The 20,396-nt window shown below is 50.8% G+C and overlaps 1 protein-coding gene across 3 annotated transcripts in view; it reads left to right on the top strand.

Moving 5' to 3' along the window:
• Window positions 1-100: 100 nt before the first annotated feature.
• SETD2 (SET domain containing 2, histone lysine methyltransferase) overlaps window positions 101-20,396 on the top strand; it is an 85,162-nt gene continuing 64,866 nt past the window's right edge. For 2 of the 3 annotated variants that reach the window (XM_077267875.1, XM_077267874.1), the window contains exons 1-2: window positions 101-1,389; window positions 17,299-17,355. In XM_077267875.1, the coding sequence (XP_077123990.1) occupies window positions 1,355-1,389; window positions 17,299-17,355 (92 nt within the window). In that variant the 5' untranslated portion in view covers window positions 101-1,354. The remainder of the gene's footprint in view (window positions 1,390-17,298; window positions 17,356-20,396) is intronic. The other variant, XM_077267876.1, reaches the window with a different exon arrangement.

Genomic DNA, 20,396 nt, shown 5'->3' on the forward strand with positions numbered 1-20,396 from the left:
CTACACTGGTAACTTGTCCCCGCCGTGTCTGCGGCCCTGACAGCTCCGGGACAAGCCGCGGCCTGTGGTAAGCGCGCAGCCCGAAACACTCTCCAAGTAGGCGGCCTTCTTAGTAAGCGGGAGCCGGGGACGCGCAGGAGTGAGAGGCCGGAGGGAGAGCAGCGGCATCATGGCCTGAGACCAGGGGAGAGCGGAGGACGGAGCCGCCGCCATTGTCTGTCCTGTCTGCAGCCCGGAATCACTGCAGAAAGGGGGAAGCCGTGCTACAGGCCGTGCACCCCCGAAGTCAGTGCACCCCCAGATTACTGCAGAAAGGGGGAAGCCGTGCACCCCCGAAGTCAGTGCACCCCCAAAGTCACTGCACCCCCGAAGTCAGTGCACCCCCAGATTACTGCAGAAAGGGGGAAGTCACTGCACCCCCAAAGTCACTGCACCCCCAAAGTCAGTGCACCCCCAGATTACTGCTGGAAGGGGGAAGCCCTGCTAAAGTCTGCACCCCAGGTCTGTGCACCCCCAAATCACTGGTGGAACGAGGGAAACTCCTTCTGAAATGTGTCCCCCCAGAGTCATGGACTGATGAGCCCTGCTGGAGAGTGCATCTCAGAATCCCTGGAGCCCTGCTGAAATCTGCAGCCAAAGTCTGTGTTCCCAAAAATCACTGCTGAAAGAAGCAGCGCCCTGCTGAAAAGTCTGCACCCCAAACCTGTGCACTGTCACCACCGGCTGATGGAAGGAGAGGGAGGCTGCACCCTAAAATCACTGATGGAAGGAGGGGATCTCTAATGAGCAACATTTCTGCACCATAATATCTAAGGGAACCTGCTGTGTGCTCCCCAAAACAACCAGGACCGTTGTCAGATTGCAGATGAGGACCTTTAACCCTAATATTTAGGGAACCCTGCTGTGTGCACCCTGAGATCTGGAATTAATCCTTTTGCAAGCACCTCAATATCTGGAACTCCTTCACCCCAACACCTTAACGCTCTTTGCAGTCCGCTGCGCCCGGTCTCTGGAGGCTTTCTGTGTATTCCCTGATATTTGCTGCTGACTTTCTTCATTCTCTTGAAGCTTCTTCATCCCTCTGGAGGTGTCTTTCCTGCACCCACCCAGTCTATCTGAGGATTTCTGTGAGACCCCCGATATCTTTGGATCGTCTTCTCTGGAGTTATTTTCTGCGTGAACCCCAATATTTCCCATTGAGGACATTGGTAGTATCTGTTCTCCCTGTGGATCCCGGTTTCCAGGGCTGCCCGGTGATTGACCCATTTGAAGTGATCTCCTTTCCTGCACCCCGTCTCTCTGGAGTCGCTCCCCCACCTCTCCACAGGCTGGATGCCTTGCTCCACAACTGACAATGGGGGATTTCTATGATCCAGAACACCCGACTGAGTAAGTATATCTCACCTGTCTGTCAAAGCTGCACCCTGAAATGCCCAAGGGCCTGTCCCCTCCATATCACTCCATGATCCACCTCTGGAGGTTTGCAGAGTTGTATGGAGGGAAGGTGCACTCGTGTGCTGATCATAAGCCTGCGATGGGTGTGTATTTGTGGGGTAGTTATGACCGTTATCTCCAATCCACAGCTCATCTCTGCTCCATTCCCATGTATCCCTAACTAATATCAACTACAACTCCCAGCATGACTTGCCAGCTTTCTGGGATTTGTAGTGACCCACGGAATCATGTTAGTGTCCTCAGCTGACGGAACTCTGTGTGATAAGAGGAGAGTGTACACAATGCCACAGATGTGATCCCTGTCCTATAGGGGGCGCTCCTCATGTGCTTAGTGACTTCTAAGCTCGGCTTATCCCGCCGCCCTCAATGTTACGTCTGTGGATAAGTGCAGATTCCAGGGGTCATCCATGTATGTATGCCGGGAAAATACATATGTATAGATGAATACAACTAAAATATCTACCATAGGTATAGATTAAGGCTACTTTCACACTAGCGTCGGGAACAACCCGTCGCTGCGCGTCGGGCCGACGTTCCCGACGCTAGTGTGGTCTCCGCCGCACAACGGGGGCAGCGGATGCATATTTCCCACGCATCCGCTGCCCCATTGTGATGTGCGGGGAAGTGCGGGGAGGTGGGGGCGGAGTTCCGACTGCGCATGCGCGGTCGGAAAAAGCGGACCGTCGGGAGCAAAAAACGTTACATGTAGCGTTTTGTTTTCCCGACGGACCGCTACCATACGCCCAAACGCCGCCAAACGCATTCACCGTTTGGAAATGCGTCGCGAATGCGTCGCGAATGCGTCGCTAATGTTACTCTATGACGAAACAACGTATCCAGCAAAAACTTTTGCTGGATGCGGCGTTTCGCAAAAACGACGCATTTGCGACGTATTGCAGTTAACGCTAGTGTGAAAGTAGCCTAATGTGCCACATAGGGTTTTAGTATGCACCTGTATGCCGGCCCTCCTGATAGCTGATGTGAATTATTATAGGAAAATGATGACCCTATACAATATACAGTGGCCTTTATAAATGTATGTGTGGGGGAGCTATGTAATACCTGGTGTTATGGAGTCCCCCATCCATGACCCACATGTAGCGTCTCGGAGATTTGGTGGGGAAGGTCCCGGGGCCCCAGTTGTCGGCATCTAGAGAATTTTCTACCTTTGGGTATTTGTGCCGCCATCTATGGGAGGTTGGATTGTTTACCTGCAGTCTTTGATAAGATTTCTTTATTTTTCTATCTGTTAACAATTTTTATCTTTAACAATGCAATATGCGTTTAGGCAGCGCCAACTAGGAACTTGTGAAACCTTCTTATTACCCCGGACAATGAAATATCGACTAAGTCTTGTGAAAGCAGTAAAAAGTCCAATGTGCAATGAATGAGTGGTTCCTAGGTTATCCATTGTAACATCAATAATCGATCAATAAAACTGGAGGGGGAAGGGAAAAAAGAAGGGGAAAGGCTGTACATCATCTTCTTAAGCCAACACGGTGACCGTCGTCCCATGGAGCCCAAATACGGTTAAATGAATCAAGCACTCGGTGAGCTTCTCCGTCCGCCTGGTCTCCCTGATCCTCGCCGGCACCTATTAATGGTGGGAGCTGATGTTTTCTCCCAGTGGGGGCAATGAGGCATTTGGCCGGTGTTCATATATAGAGGAGCAGCCTGGCTGGAAGTTTTCCCATAGAGAGTGGAGGCACATTGAGCGGGGAGTTCAGAGGATCCAGGGGAACGCTAGCACCTAGGATCGAGGAGATCAGGTCCGTCACCAAGGAGAGATTAATGGCCGATAGCAGAATATCTGCGGCAGCGAACCCTCCGGAGGGAACACAACTATGCACAATATCCGGCATTTCCATCTCCTATTAGTTCTCCTCGTGTGTTACATAGAGGGCGCGCCCTACCCAAATCTCCCCCACCGGGCCTAAGAGGGGACTATAAAATACCAGATATTCCCAGAAGACCCTCTGTGGGGGGGAGCAGAGAATATTGTGCTAAGTGACGGATCTGTGGATGGGAGGAAAAGCCGTATTTGGGATTTTAAACTGTTCCCTAATAGTTTGGAAGGGGAGAATATTTCTAGTAAAGGGGGTCCACTACATCAGCATAGTAGAATAGGTGGGCTCGAAACCACGGCTTTGTCATGTTAAATGGAATGAGATCCTAGGGGCTCTGGGAGAGATGGGGGGGGTGCTGTTCCACCTATCCTCCAAATATTTCCTGTACACAACATGGAACCCAGCAAGGGTGTTGTTGACCATAATAATGAATTTGGGTGTATGGGGGGTATCCAAAGTTTTTCGATTTCTGACCATTTGTTATGTGCCCACAATGAGGCCCATGCTGGGATCTGACGAAGGTGTACTGCTAAATGGTATCGCCAGCTATCTGGGAAAGAGAGGTCTCCCTGTGTTTTGGGGGAAAAGAGGACGGATTTGTCTGTACAGTGGCGAATATGTCCCCCAAAAATATTACAAAGAGCTGACTGAAATGTCTTCAATATTGGATTGGTACAGGGGGGGTCTCCAACACATATTATTATTATTATTATTATTTATTGTTATAGCGCCATTTATTCCATGGCGCTTTACAAGTGAGGAGGGGTATACATAATAAAAACAAGTACAATAATCTTGAACAATACAAGTCATAACTGGTACAGGAGGAGAGAGGACCCTGCCCGCGAAGGCTCACAATCTACAAGGGATGGGTGAGGATACAGTAGGTGAGGATAGAGCTGGTCATGCAGCGGTTTGGTCGATCGGTGGTTACTGCAGGTTGTAGGCTTGTCGGAAGAGGTGGGTCTTCAGGTTCTTTTTGAAGGTTTCGATGGTAGGCGAGAGTCTGATGTGTTGTGGTAGAGGGTTCCAGAGTAGGGGTGATACGCGAGAGAAATCTTGTATACGATTGTGGGAAGAGGAGATAAGAGGGGAGTAGAGAAGGAGATCTTGTGAGGATCGGAGGTTGCGTGTAGGAAAGTACCAGGAGATGAGGTCACAGATGTAAGGAGGAGACAGGTTGTGGATGGCTTTGTATGTCATGGTTAGGGTTTTGTACTGGAGTCTCTGGGCAATGGGGAGCCAGTGAAGGGATTGACAGAGGGGAGAGGCCGGAGAATAGCGGGGGGACAGGTGGATTAGTCGGGCAGCAGAGTTTAGAATAGATTGGAGGGGTGCGAGAGTGTTTGAGGGGAGGCCCCAGAGCAGGAGGTTGCAGTAGTCAAGACGGGAGATGATGAGGGCATGGACTAGGGTTTTTGCAGATTCTTGGTTGAGGAATGAACGGATTCGTGCAATATTTTTGAGTTGAAGTCGGCAGGAAGTGGAAAGGGCTTGGATATGTGGTTTGAAGGAGAGATCAGCGTCAAGGATAACCCCGAGGCAGCGAGCTTGTGGGACTGGGGAGAGTGGGCAGCCATTTACTGTAATGGATAGGTTCGTTGGGGGGGTCACGTGAGATGGGGGAAAGATGATGAATTCTGTTTTGTCCATGTTAAGTTTCAGAAATTTAGCGGAGAAGAAGGATGAAATAGTGGACAGACATTGAGGGATTCTGGTTAGTAGGGAGGTGATATCTGGTCCAGAGATGTAGATCTGTGTGTCATCAGCATAGAGGTGATACTGAAAGCCATGAGATTCTATGAGCTGTCCCAGGCCAAAGGTGTAAATGGAGAAGAGCAGGGGCCCAAGGACTGAACCTTGTGGGACTCCGACAGATAGGGGGCGAGGTGAGGAGGTGGTGTGTGAGTGGGAGACGCTGAATGTCCGGTCTGTTAGGTATGATGAGATCCAGGATAGGGCCAAGTCTGTGATGCCAAGGGATGAGAGGGTCTGTAATAATAATAGGGAATGGTCCACTGTGTCAAAGGCAGCCGACAGGTCGAGGAGGAGGAGAACAGAGTAGTGTCGCTTGCTCTTGGCGGTTAAAAGGTCAGTGGTGACCTTAGTTAGGGCAGTTTCAGTGGAATGGTGTGACCGGAAGCCAGATTGTAAGCGGTCAAAGAGGGAGCAAGAAGAGAGATGGGAGGACAGTTCAAGGTAGACGTGTTGTTCCAGTAGTTTTGAGGCATAGGGGAGAAGTGATATAGGGCGATAGCTAGATACAGAGGATGGGTCAAGAGAGGGCTTTTTGAGGATAGGTGTGATGGAGGCATGTTTAAAGCTTGAGGGGAAAACACCATTTGTTAGTGATAGGTTGAAGAGATGGGTTAGGGTTGGGATGAAGATTGTGGTGAGGTTTGGGATGAGGTGGGTTGGGAGCGGGTCAAGTGCACAGGTGGTGAGATGCGATCTTGAGAGTAGAGTGGCGAGTTGATCTTCTGTAATGGTGGAGTAGTTGGTTTTGGAGGTGGAGGGTAGGGAAGTTGGGAGGAAGGGCTCTGGGGCTTGTTGACCAAAACTGTCTCTGATGTTATCAATCTTCTGCTTGAAGAATGAGGCAAAGTCTTCAGCAGAGATAAGTGAGGAGGGAGGAGGTGCTGGGGGACGGAGGAGAGAATTGAAGGTGTTGAATAACTGTTTAGGGTTGTGAGACAGGGAGGATATGAGAGATGAGAAGTAGGTTTGTTTAGCTGTGGCGAGTGCGGTCTTGAAAGTAGTGAGGGACTGTTTGAGTGCGATTAAGTGGTCGTTGGAGTGGGATCTTTTCCATCTGCGCTCAGCAGCCCTGGAAGCTTGCCTCAGTTCTTTGGTCAGGCTGGTGTGCCAGGGCTGTCTGTTGATTTTGCGAGCTTTGGTATGTGTAAGTGGGGCAGCAGATTCCAAAGCTACAGCTATTGTGGTGTTATATAGAGCGGCAGCGTCATCCGCATTGTGTATGGAACTTATGTCAGTGAGAGGTAGGAGGGATTCAGAGAATGAATGTAGGTCAAGATGTTTAAGATTTCTGCGAGGGTGTGAAAGTTTGTGGGGTGGGGACTCTAGACATGGAGTGGAGAGAGATGAGAATGTGAGAAGGTTGTGGTCAGAGAGAGGAAGAGGCGAGTTAGAGAGGTTAGATAGGGAGCAGAGGCGGGTGAAGATGAGGTCCAGTGTGTGACCATCTTTGTGAGTGGCTGCAGAAGACCATTGAGTGAGGCCGAAGGAGGAAGAGAGAGATAGAAGTTTAGTGGCAGCTGAGAGGGAAGTGTCAATGGGTATGTTGAAATCGCCCATGATGATAGTGGGGATGTCCGCAGAAAGGAAATGAAGTAGCCAGGTGGTGAAGTGGTCAAAGAAGGTGGTGGCTGGCCCTGGGGGGCGGTAAATGACAGCCAGTTGGAGGTTGGAGGGGGAGTAGATGCGCACAGAGTGCACCTCAAAGGAAGGGAGGGTAACAGAGGGTGGCAGTGGGATTGGGGTGAAGGAGCAGTTGTCTGACAGGAGAAAACCAACTCCTCCACCATGCTTGCTGCTGGGGCGGGGTGTGTGAGAAAGGTGGAAGCCACCGTAAGAGAGTGCAGCAGGGGAGGCCGTGTCAGAAGGGGTGAGCCAGGTTTCGGTGATGGCGAGGAAGGAAAGTTTGGTAGTAACAAAAAGATCATGGATGTAGGAAAGCTTGTTACAGACAGAGCGAGCGTTCCACAGAGCTCCTGTTAGTGGGACTGGGGAAGCGGGGGCTGGGCGAATGGGTATAAGGTTAGAGAGGTTACGGAAGTTTGTGATGGAGCGTGGATGGGAGGTAGAAATGACTGTGGTAATATGGTGAGGAGGACCAGGATTTGGAGAGATATCACCAGCAGTGAGAAGGAGCAGAGATAGTGTTAGCAGGTGGGAGCAGGAGAGGGCATGAATCGGCTGCCTGTGCTTTGAGACAGAGGATTGTATGTTAAGGAACAGTTCTGAGGAGGAGGTGAGATGGATGGGGAGGATTGAAGAGGAGATGAACAGTTCCTTACTTGGTGTGGGGATTAGGGGAGGTTGCAGAAAGTGAAAGATTATAGGGGTAAAAGTGACAACAAACAGAAACATTGTTTGCAGTGATTGGCCAGTTACCTTCAGTTCCAATTCAGGTTTTAATTCTAATGTAATCCACACTTCTAGAAATCACACTGCAGACTAAAGTCCTGCAGACTTGTGCTATGCAATATATGGAAAACTAAGTGCGGTCAGGTGTGGAGCAGAGAGGAGTGGTCTCTGCTCATCTTGGTCAGAGAATTAAGGGTGGACCAGATGCATACAATCAAGACTAAGTAAAGAAGGTCATAAATATCACAGAGTAAGTTGGGGGTTAGCTGAAAGGCATACCATCACAATGCTAGGAGCAGGGGAAAGTCTATGCGCAAAGCTGGGTGATGTATTATGTGCGCTTCATAGGAGAGCTGGATGAACATACCATCACAATGCTAGGAGCAGGGGAAAGTCTATGCGCAAAGCTGGGTGATGTATTATGTGCGCTTCATAGGAGAGCTGGATGAACATACCTGTTGGAAGAATAGAGATGCTTGTTAGAGTGCGATGGTGGCAGGTAGCAGGGCACAGTCTGTATACATCTTTCAGGTTTTAATTCTAATGTAATCCACACTTTTAGAACACACTTCTAGAAATCACACACATATAGACATTTAGGTAAGATGTTCGGCTTTACAGCCACTGCTCTCCCTAAAATTAAGGGGACGTTTAGACCATTTGGAGAGTAGTAAATTAATCTGGAAGAAGTCGGGGGCATTGTGTCTATACAGGGTCTCAGAAGACCCCCGTTACAAAGACTCCAAGCTATTTGCGTTTGGTGTCTTTCCAGGCTAATGTAAACGTTTCTCATAGGACCCTCCCTGCTGAGCAAGGATATTGGGGGAGCTGCAGTTTTTGTAGTGTTTACTTTAAGGCTAAGTTCACACGTTGCAGAATTGCCGCGGAAATTTCCGCGGCAATTCTGCGCCTCCTGCCGCGGGTATATCGCATGCAGAATTAGCATGCATATACCCGCAGAAAACTAGCGTTTTGCAAGCATAGTTAGCTTGCAGAATGCTAGAGTTTTCCAAGCGATCTGTAGCATCGCTTGGAAAACTGACTGACAGGTTGGTCACACTTGTCAAACATAGTGTTTGACAAGTGTGACCAACTTTTTACTATAGATGCTGCCTATGCCGCATCTATAGTAAAAGATAGAATGTTTAAAAATAATAAAAAAAATAAAAAACATGGTTATACTCACCTGCAGACCTCAGCGGCGTCCGTTCCTATAGCTGTTGTGCGGTGAAGGGCCTGTGATGACGTCACAGTCTTGTGATTGGTCACGTGACCGGTCACATGCGGTCTCGCGTCCAATCACAAGACCATGACGTCATCGCAGGTCCTTCACCGCCCAGCAGCTATAGGAACCGAAGCGGCAGCGTGCAGCGGAGAGGCCGGAAGACTGCGGGGGACATCGAGGGTGAGTATATCGCTATTTTTTATTTTAATTCTTTTATTTTTTACCAATTATATGGTGCGCAGTGCGTGGAGGAGAGTCTCCTCTCCTCCACCCTGGGTACCAACCGCATATAATCTGCTTGCTTCCCGCATGGTGTGCACAGCCCCGTGCAGGAAGTAAGCAGATCAATGCACTCCTATGGCTGCAGACTTGTGGATTGCATGAAGTGAGAAAGATGTCATCTGCTGAAAGAGACCCCAGGAAATCCTTCCCCTTTACTAGGAATCCCTGAATGTTCGGGTTATTCCTTATGTTACAGACCAAGGGCTCTGTGCAGAGCACAAGCTAAAGGGGGGATAGGGGGCAGCCCTGTCTAGACCCATTAAAATATTATTACGTGAGGGAGCGTAACCATTGCACTGGGTGAGGAGTCGAGAGCGTGTATGGCTTAGTGGAATGCACCCGAGAAGCCGGATATGTGTAAAGACGCAAATGAAGTCGGCTGATCGAGCGCCTTCAAGGCAGCAAGACTAAGTAAAAGACCAGAGCGTTCGCATCTTTTAAGAACATCAGCAAGGTGTATAGTGTGCCTGGTCTCTGTGATGTCTGTCACTGCCCCCCAGCTTTGTCCCCGTTATAATGGGTCTGAATGTCTGATATTAAGGGGAAGGCACCGAGGCTGTGGAGTCTGACCCAAACCTCCAACACCTCAATTTCCCTGACTCCGACTCCACAGCGCCGGTCACTACTGATCATGGACATAAGTGCAGCAGAGATTTACAGGAGATCTCGTCACTTTCCCACTTTCATCACATCCTGCATTGTACTATTGCACCCAATGTATTATGTATTTAGACTCCACCAAAATGGACTCCGACTCCACTGTCCTGGAAGGCACAAAAGTATAAATCTGATCGTACACTTGGGGCTTGGTGTAAATATGGGGTGTAGTAATGGTGACCCAAGCCAGACGTGTGTATGATGAGGACCGACACCGACTTTCCAGGGTTCTGGCCTCCTGTTTGATGCACACATCTCCATCAGTGTGGTTTTTTATTGTGAGACTTCACGCTTGCTGTCTGGTTTACCAGCTACAGTTTGGAGCAGAATTTCCACCCTCGCTAGCTCCATGTGGTCCCCCCTTACAGCGCAGTGTGCCCTGTATATATGTGAGTGGATAGCATTGTCTGCTCAGGATCTGTGGATCCAGTCTCCGGCCTCACCGACAGCACTGCGAGTGCCCATAGCCCATCCACACTGGCAGGTGACAGGCGCAGATGGAGCCGCAGGTTCCTGCCAGGACAGGAGGCACGTACACCTCATGGCGCCAAGCACGCATCCTGGCGGGAATCTCCATCTGCGCCTGTCGCCCCCCGATGTGGATGTGCCGGGATCCCGAAATCATTATGCAGTGAAAACGTCGACTTTGGCTATGTGCATGCGTTAAGTATTTGCTGCGGTTTTTATTTCTTTGCTGGCACAAGGAAATGCTTCAGTTTTTGTGGCAAATCTGCAAAGTAGTGAGATCCTGCAGCCCCATGCACACGACGCTCGCTTATCTTGCAGATGTGAAGCCGTTTCATTTCTGCAGCATCAGTCATTTCAGCATTTTTTGCAGCGTTTTTCCCTTTTCTTATAAATGGAGAAAAATGCTTCAAAAAGCCCCATATTTTAGGCTGCGGTTTCCCCGCCAGCACCCCAGTATTTACAGCTGATTTTGACTATTGGGAACTTAAGAACGATGCTTTACTGTACCTCACATGCTGACCGTCCTTGTGTTAGGAAGTCACATACCCCTGCGGGATCGTAAATTACAGGAGATTATTCCAGGAGACCGTACTGGAGGCGAGAATGACGACTAGAGGAAAATACAAACAGCTGCACATTACGGTGATGGTGCCACTTGCACGAAGAAATACAACTTCTTTCCTCCCCTCCATCACCATTCTGGAGTGCAGCGGTCAGTGGAGTTAGAAGCTGTGAATTGTGTCGGAGCTGCTGCTTCTCACTGCTGAGTGTTTGCTTCAGTTGTCTCCACAAATCTCTGTGCTGATCCTGTGTCACACTGCATGCAGTCACCCGGGCTATTCCAGCAACACTCGCCTGACCACAAGTAATGGACACCATGTGTATCCCTGTGTGCGGCTGAGTTTGGAGAAGGATTTGCACCGATCCATTTGTCTTTGCCTGTCCTCAGTCTGTGGCACAGTGGCTGTAGGATCGGTGATAGCGTGGTGATCGCAGAGACCCCCAGCAATCCTGAGTGCTGCTCTGCAGTGCCCACCCTAATTGGAGCAGAAGTGGAGCAAATGCACCTCCCAATCCTTTTTCTTCGGACCACCGGAGTACAGCGTGCTCGACTACTGCTCTACCCCTGTGCACTGCAGAGGCCATTCGTAAAGAAACCCTTTAATGAACTCTTTCCCCTTAAACCTGTGTATATGCTGCAGTGTCGGTGTGTTATTATACTGCCCTATCGTTGTCTCCTCCTCTATCCAGCACCATTCTGCACCTTCTCAGACTTTCTCCAGGTCACGCTGCGCTCTGGGTGACATTCGTGTAATTCTACGGAGCAGCAGAGCGAGACCCCATAGGCGTGCATTGTAAAAGAGACCTCCGGCTCACGCATGGAGTGACCTGGGCAGTCTGAAGAGCGGTGACTGACGTCGCTGAGAAGAGGACCGCAACTGTGCTGTACACCGGGACAGTGGCGGCGTATGAACACACACTACAGTACATGCACACATCCACAGGTCTAGGTGGCGGTGTATGAACACACTGACACTACAGTACGTGCACACATCCACAGGTCTAGGTGGCGGTGTATGAACACACTGACCCTACAGTACGTGCACACATCCACAGGTCTAGGTGGCGGTGTATGAACACGCTGACACTACAGTACATGCACACATCCACAGGTCTAGGTGGCGGTGTATGAACACTGACACTACAGTACGTGCACACATCCACAGGTCTAGGTGGCGGTGTATGAACACTGACACTATAGTACGTGCACACATCCACAGGTCTAGGTGGCGGTGTATGAACACTGACACTACAGTACGTGCACACATCCACAGGTCTAGGTGGCGGTGTATGAACACACTGACACTACAGTACGTGCCCACATCCACAGGTCTAGGTGGCGGTGAATGAACACGCTGACACTACAGTACATGCACACATCCACAGGTCTAGGTGGCGGTGTATTAACACACTGACACTACAGTACGTGCCCACATCCACAGGTCTAGGTGGCGGTGTATGAACACACTGACACTACAGTACGTGCCCACATCCACAGGTCTAGGTGGCGGTGAATGAACACGCTGACACTACAGTACATGCACACATCCACTAGTCTAGGTGGCGGTGTATGAACACACTGACACTACAGTACGTGCCCACATCCACAGGTCTAGGTGGCGGTGTATGAACACAGACACTACAGTACGTGCCCACATCCACAGGTCTAGGTGGCGGTGTATGAACACACTGACACTACAGTACGTGCACACATCCACAGGTCTAGGTGGCGATGTATGAACACACTGACACTACAGTACGTGCCCACATCCACAGGTCTAGGTGGCGGTGTATGAACACACTGACACTACAGTACGTGCACACATCCACAGGTCTAGGTGGCGGTGTATGAACACACTGACACTACAGTACGTGCCCACATCCACAGGTCTAGGTGGCGGTGTATGAACACACTGACACTACAGTACGTGCACACATCCACAGGTCTAGGTGGCGGTGTATGAACACACTGACACTACAGTACGTGCCCACATCCACAGGTCTATTTGGCGGTGTATGAACACACTGACACTACAGTACGTGCACACATCCACAGGTCTAGGTGGCGGTGTATGAACACGCTGACTCTACAGTACGTGCACACATCCACAGGTCTAGGTGGCGGTGTATGAACACGCTGACACTACAGTACGTGCACACATCCACAGGTCTAGGTGGTGGTGTATGAACACGCTGACACTACAGTACGTGCACACATCCACAGGTCTAGGTGGCGGTGTATGAACACGCTGACTCTACAGTACGTGCACACATCCACAGGTCTAGGTGGCGGTGTATGAACACGCTGACACTACAGTACGTGCACACATCCACAGGTCTAGGTGGTGGTGTATGAACACGCTGACACTACAGTACGTGCACACATCCACAGGTCTAGGTGGCGGTGTATGAACACACTGACACTACAGTACGTGCACACAAGCACAGGTCTAGGTGGCGGTGTATGAACACACTGACACTACAGTACGTGCACACATCCACAGGTCTAGGTGGCGGTGTATGAACACACTGACACTACAGTACGTGCACACATCCACAGGTCTAGGTGGTGGTGTATGAACACACTGACACTACAGTACGTGCACACAAGCACAGGTCTAGGTGGCGGTGTATGAACACACTGACACTACAGTACGTGCACACATCCACAGGTCTAGGTGGTGGTGTATGAACACGCTGACTCTACAGTACGTGCACACATCCACAGGTCTAGGTGGCGGTGTATGAACACGCTGACTCTACAGTACGTGCACACATCCACAGGTCTAGGTGGTGGTGTATGAACACGCTGACTCTACAGTACGTGCACACATCCACAGGTCTAGGTGGCGGTGTATGAACACACTGACACTACAGTACGTGCACACATCCACAGGTCTAGGTGGTGGTGTATGAACACGCTGACTCTACAGTACGTGCCCACATCCACAGGTCTAGGTGGTGGTGTATGAACACACTGACACTACAGTACGTGCACACAAGCACAGGTCTAGGGGAAAAAAGAATAGTGTAAGGGGAGTTGTCCACCCGAGTACCTTTTCGGCAAGTCGCCCGAGCCTTACACACCGCTAGGATTCGGCTCTGCTTGCCGGTCCCATCATAGGTATACGAGTTAACTCGTTGCGGCCACGTGCCGACTAGTTTTCACCTCTCTGTAGAATCCATTGTTGCCACGTTCACACGATCAGTATTCGGTCAGTATTTTTCATGGGTAATATCAGGAGTGGGTGATAAATACAGAAGTTGTGCAGATGTTTCTAGTCTACTTTTCTGCTGGTTGTTCCACTCCTGATTTTGTCTACAAATACTGATGTGAAATACTGACCGTGTGAACGTGGCCTAGGAGAAGTTTCTGAGACTCCAGTCAGGACGTGGTTGTAACTGTATTCATGGCTGGAACCACGGAGCGGAGCTGGATCTTTGCTCTGTGTGCTTACAGACCATTAATGATTTCCTCAGGGGCAGGCAGCCCCTCTAAAGGTACCTTTACACTAAACGACTTACCAATGATCACGACCAGCGATACGACCTGGCCGTGATCGTTGGTAAGTCGTTGTGTGGTCGCTGGGGAGCTGTCACACAGACCGCTCTCTCCAGCGACCAACGATCAGGGGAACGACTTCGGCATCGTTGAAACTGTCTTCAACGATGCCGAAGTCCCCCTGCAGCACCTGGGTAACCAGGGTAAACATCGGGTTACTAAGCGCAGGGCCGCGCTTAGTAACCCGATATTTACCCTGGTTACCATTGTAAAAGAAAAAAAAAAAAACACTACATACTCACATTCTGATGTCTGTCACGTCCCCCGCCGGCGTCCACGCGCTGCTGCCGAGAGCCTCCCTGCACTGACTGTGTCAGCGCCGGCAATAACAGCGGTGATGTCACCGCTGTGATCTGCTTTACGGCCGGCGCTGACACAGTCAGTGCAGGGAAGTTCTCTGCAGCAGCGCGTGCATTACCAGTGCTCCTGCCGAAAGCAGTTTTAACCCTGTGGATGCCGGGGGACGTGACAGACATCAGAATGTGAGTATGTATTGTTTTGTTTTTTTACTTTTACAATGGTAACCAGGGTAAATATCGGGTTACTAAGCACGGCCCTGCACTTAGTAACCCGATATTTACCCTGGTTACAAGTGAACACATCGCTGGATCGGCGTCACACACGCCGATCCAGCGATGACAGCGGGTGATCAGCGACCAAAAAATGGTCCTGATCATTCCCATCGACCAACGATCTCCCAGCAGGGGCCTGATCGTTGGTCGCTGTCACACATAACGAGATCGTTAGCGGGATCGTTGCTACGTCACCAAAAGCATGACGTTGCAACGATATCGTTGTGTGACTCAGCCTTAAGATTGGGAGAGATCTCAGCGGTCAGACCCCAACTGATCTGGGGGCATCTGCTATTCTGTGGATCGGTGATTACGTGATCTTAACAGCTTAGAAAACGTTGTAGCCACCTCTGGTCTGTGCAGTGAGTGCTACATCAGACCTCCCCCAAAGGGCCGGTGCGGGGGTCTGGGATGAGGCTGTGAATCACGGAGTCTTTGGGACCCTTGATGGCAGCGATTGTGTGCGATGAGTGACCGTGTCAGTAAAATAGATGAGTCCCGTCTCTCCCAGATCCTGCAGTCGGGGGTTGGGTGTCCTGGCTGCACATCGCAGTAGAGGGAGACCCTTGATTTTGATTTGGGGGACCACCGTTAAGGTCCTTTTACACAGACGGACCTTTGGCACGATATGACGGTCAATGGATAAATGATGTGCCCTCGCCGATCTGTAGTAGTTCGCTCCACGCACACTCCGCCATTGTACTTGTGAGCGATTAGAGGATGATGAGAGCAATGATCCCTTGTGCTGCACCTAAGATCATTCCATCTGATGAGCCAGCATTTTGCTTATTCTTCTGGTGCTCGGCAGCCTGTTTATAGGGCAAGAAAATTGTGAAAAGAACGTTTTTCACCATGAACGTTACCGATTTTTGTGCAGTGCAAATTCCCCTTTAGGGTCCAGGCCGTCCTGCACTTTGACCTCGTGGGTGACATTGGTATGTGTAACTGATAATCGGTCGCTGACGATGGTGGTCAGACGGGCTCTGGGCCGGGGAGAGCTATTTGTCCAGTCCGGGGTGGACGCTGTCAGTTGGGCCGGGTGATGCACATAAAGGTCTGCAGAATGGTGACATCTTGCTTCATCCTATAGTCGCTCGGGGGATGGGGCGCGTTAATTCTGACGTCTGTGGATGTTGGGTTTCAGGGCTTTCGTCTGCCTCCGGACTCCACAGATGGGTCCGGCACTCGGCTGTTGTGCTCGCTTCGCCCTTCGTCTTCGCTCCTCGTCTTCACTCCTCGGCCATTTTCTTAGATGCTTCACATTCCTGAGCAGCGGTCAGCGAGGCTTTTAATATCTTGTTCTTCGAGTGACTGGTCCAACACCAGATCTCCGGGTCGTCCATGGATGATCCAAGATAAATGTCCATTGTAGATCACATCGCATCAACGGTAAACATGGCTGACCGTCATGACCCAAATGCTATGGGTAGCTCCATTGTATTGTCGTGGATAGACTCTGTGCCGCCGGTACTTGGCACCTCCATGGAGAGCGAAGTGTTAAACACCTGTGTGTGCCCCTCACCCTCCTGTGACACTCTGACTGCAGGTTGTGTCTTATGGGGGTTGTAGTCCTGTAGGGTCCTAGAGCCCCCAGCTTCTCGTGACCTCGGGTGACCTCTCGCTCACAGCCACTTCCTGTAATAACTTGATCCTGAAGTCAGGGAGACCCCCAGTATCATTAGTGCCCGTGTGGAGGGGGTCTCCTATACTGGGGTGTATGACATGTATTCCCTATGTGACACCACAGATAACAAACCCGATAAATCCCAAATTACCGCCTGCCCTGCTACCTGGACATGAATGGCGCAGCGCACGTACTGTTTCGGTGGTGCATGATAGGCACGACATCCCCCGCGTAGTACAGAATCAGCAGCTGTAACGGGGCCACGTGACCCCACAGATGTAGGATAATGATCTGCCCAACCCTCTGCAGCAGCGCAGGTGCAGATGGGAAGGAAAAGGATCGGGCAGATTGTTTCTGCATGCACCATCCATTTTCCCTTTGGAGATCTCTGTCAGCAGCGACTTATCCCCATTGCACCTTATACAGACCGATCAGCTGAACTCGGTGTAACTAGCGGGATCGGGAGGGATCACATGGACCCCCCGCATACCCCAAATAAACAGCAGCCTGTGTCCCCCTGTATATGGCTGAGCCCGGAGCTGGACCCCCCCACAAAACCCTAATAAACGGCAGCCTGTGTCCCCCTGTATATGGCTGAGCCCGGAGCTGAACCCCCCACATACCCCAAATAAACGGCAGCCTGTGTCCCCCTGTATATGGCTGAGCCCGGCGCTGAACCCCCCACATACCCCAAATAAACGGCAGCCTGTGTCCCCCTGTATATGGCTGAGCCCGGAGCTGGACTTCCTGCACTGTGTCCATTACCGGTCATAAGTCCATGGTGGCCTTCACCATATAGAACAATGTCTGATCGTCCCGCAGGTCACTGCACAGCCATTAGCACTATTATATTAGGGGCGTGAACACTTTTTTTTCTTCACTTTTGCCCTTTACATCATGCTGCTCGTGTTCTTAATGTGTGTGTATTTGTCTTTCAGGGCAGAACAAGATGATGAGACAGAACAGGAGGAATCGCAGAGGCCTCCTGACCAACAGTAAATGCACTTGTTTGTGACTATACATATATGTGACTCTATCATTATCTGCAGTCTCTGCACCCCCCACCCCGGTACTCGAGGGGAAGGGGAAAGATGCCGCAATTAAGGCCCTGCTGCGTCTGATAAGGGCCTGCGGCTTCTGTCATCCATATGTGTAGCAATGGGGTGTTCTTACTTAGCAGCTTTCTACCCAGTATGTAATAAATTTAGAGTCCATATAACGTCCCGTAGACCAGCACCCCAGAGCTGCACTCACTATTCTGCTGATGCAGTCACTGTGTACATACATTACATTACTGATCCTGAGTTACATCCTGTATTATATTCCAGAGCTGCACTCACTATTCTGCTGGTGCAGTCACTGTGTACATACATTACATTACTGATCCTGAGTTACATCCTGTATTATACTCCAGAGCTGCACTCACTATTCTGCTGGTGCAGTCGCTGTGTACATACATTACATTACTGATCCTGAGTTACATCCTGTATTATACTCCAGAGCTGCACTCACTATTCTGCTGGTGCAGTCACTGTGTACATACATTACTGATCCTGAGTTACATCCTGTATTATACTCCAGAGCTGCGCTCACTATTCTGCTGGTGCAGTCGCTGTGTACATACATTACATTACTGATCCTGAGTTACATCCTGTATTATACTCCAGAGCTGCACTCACTATTCTGCTGGTGCAGTCACTGTGTACATACATTACTGATCCTGAGTTACCTCCTGTATTATACTCCAGAGCTGCACTCACTATTCTGCTGGTGCAGTCACTGTGTACATACATTACATTACTGATCCTGAGTTACATCCTGTATTACACTCCAGAGCTGCACTCACTATTCTGCTGGTGCAGTCACTGTGTACATACATTACATTACTGATCCTGAGTTACATCCTGTATTACACTCCAGAGCTGCACTCACTATTCTGCTGGTGCAGTCACTGTGTACATATATTACATTACTGATCCTGAGTTACATCCTGTATTATATTCCAGAGCTGCGCTCACTATTCTGCTGGTGCAGTCACTGTGTACATACATTACATTACTGATCCTGAGTTACCTCCTGTATTATACCCCAGAGCTGCACTCACTATTCTGCTGGTGCAGTCACTGTGTACATACATTACATTACTGATCCTGAGTTACCTCCTGTATTATACCCCAGAGCTGCACTCACTATTCTGCTGGTGCAGTCACTGTGTACATACATTACATTACTGATCCTGAGTTACCTCCTGTATTATACCCCAGAGCTGCACTCATTATTCTGCTGGTGCAGTCACTGTGTACATACATTACATTACTGATCCTGAGTTACATCCTGTATTATACTCCAGAGCTGCACTCTGTATTTTTCAGCTTCTGAAGTGAAATCTTCCATTATTTGCTTCTTGTTCGGTGCTGCACATTGCGTGTTCTGGTGTATTGCATTATGAGACGTGTTATGATCCTCTATTATTGGTGGTGAGCGGTGAGGAGGGGTCTCCCCGTGTAGCTCCTTGCTGAGCGGTGAGGAGGGGGTCTCTCCGTGTAGCTGCTTGCTGAGCGGTGAGGAGGGGGTCTCTCCGTGTAGCTCCTTGCTGAGCTGTGAGGAGGGGGTCTCTCCATGTAGCTGCTTGCTGGGCGGTGAGGAGGGGATCTCTCCGTGTAGCTGCTTGCTGGGCGGTGAGGAAGGGGTCTCTCCGTGTAGCTCCTTGCTGAGCGGTGAGGAGGGGTCTCTCCGTGTAGCTCCTTGCTGAGCGGTGAGGAGGGGGTCTCTCCATGTAGCTGCTTGCTGAGCGGTGAGGAGGGGTCTCTCCGTGTAGCTCCTTGCTGAGCGGTGAGGAGGGGTCTCTCCGTGTAGCTCCTTGCTGTGCGGTGAGGAGGGGGTCTCTCCGTGTAGCTCCTTGCTGGGCGGTGAGGAGGGGGTGTCTCCGTGTAGCTCCTTGCTGGGCGGTGAGGAGGGGGTGTCTCCGTGTAGCTCCTTGCTGGGCGGTGAGGAGGGGGTCTCTCCGTGTAGCTCCTTGCTGGGCGGTGAGGAGGGGGTGTCTCCGTGTAGCTCCTTGCTGGGCGGTGAGGAGGGGGTGTCTCCGTGTAGCTCCTTGCTGGGCGGTGAGGAGGGGGTCTCTCCGTGTAGCTCCTTGCTGAGTGGTGAGGAGGGGGTCTCTCCGTGTAGCTCCTTGCTGTGCGGTGAGGAGGGGGTCTCTCCGTGTAGCTCCTTGCTGTGTGGTGAGGAGGGGTCTCTCCGTGTAGCTCTTTGCTGTGCGGTGAGGAGGGGGTCTCTCCGTGTAGCTCCTTGCTGTGTGGTGAGGAGGGGTCTCTCCGTGTAGCTCTTTGCTGTGCGGTGAGGAGGGGTCTCTCCGTGTAGCTCCTTGCTGGGCGGTGAGGAGGGGTCTCTCCGTGTAGCTCCTTGCTGTGCGGTGAGGAGGGGGTCTCTCCGTGTAGCTCCTTGCTGGGCGGTGAGGAGGGGGTCTCTCCGTATAGCTGCTTGCTGAGCGGTGAGGAGGGGTCTCTCCGTGTAGCTCCTTGCTGTGCTGTGAGGAGGGGGTCTCTCCGTGTAGCTCCTTGCTGGGCGGTGAGGAGGGGGTGTCTCCGTGTAGCTCCTTGCTGGGCGGTGAGGAGGGGGTGTCTCCGTGTAGCTTCTTGCTGAGCTTCTTCTGGCCGGACCTCCCTTCTGGGCATGTGATGCCTTCGGTCCCGGCCCGGTTTGCGGTTGTGTATACGTGTGGCTCCGGCGTCGTGGAGCTGTGTCTGGCAGATTTTTGGGCCTCCATTCGCAACGTCTTCGCTGGTTGGTCTCCGGCTTTTTGTCTGGATACATTTTTCCGGACTCTGTTTTTGTGCTTCTTCTGGGCTTGTGCACACGTTGCAGATTTAGTTCATTTTTGCCATGCAGATTTGCTAGCAAAACCTGAAGCAATCCTGATGCAGCAAACTGAATGCGTTAATTACACGCTGCTTATTTGTGACTTGGAGATTTGGTGCAGAAAATAATCTTCGCGTCGATTCTCTGTGCGTTTTTGCTGCGTTTTTCACCATTGACT

The sequence above is a fragment of the Ranitomeya variabilis genome, chromosome 6, assembly GCF_051348905.1.
Source record: "Ranitomeya variabilis isolate aRanVar5 chromosome 6, aRanVar5.hap1, whole genome shotgun sequence".
Classification (NCBI taxonomy): Eukaryota; Metazoa; Chordata; class Amphibia; order Anura; family Dendrobatidae; genus Ranitomeya; species Ranitomeya variabilis.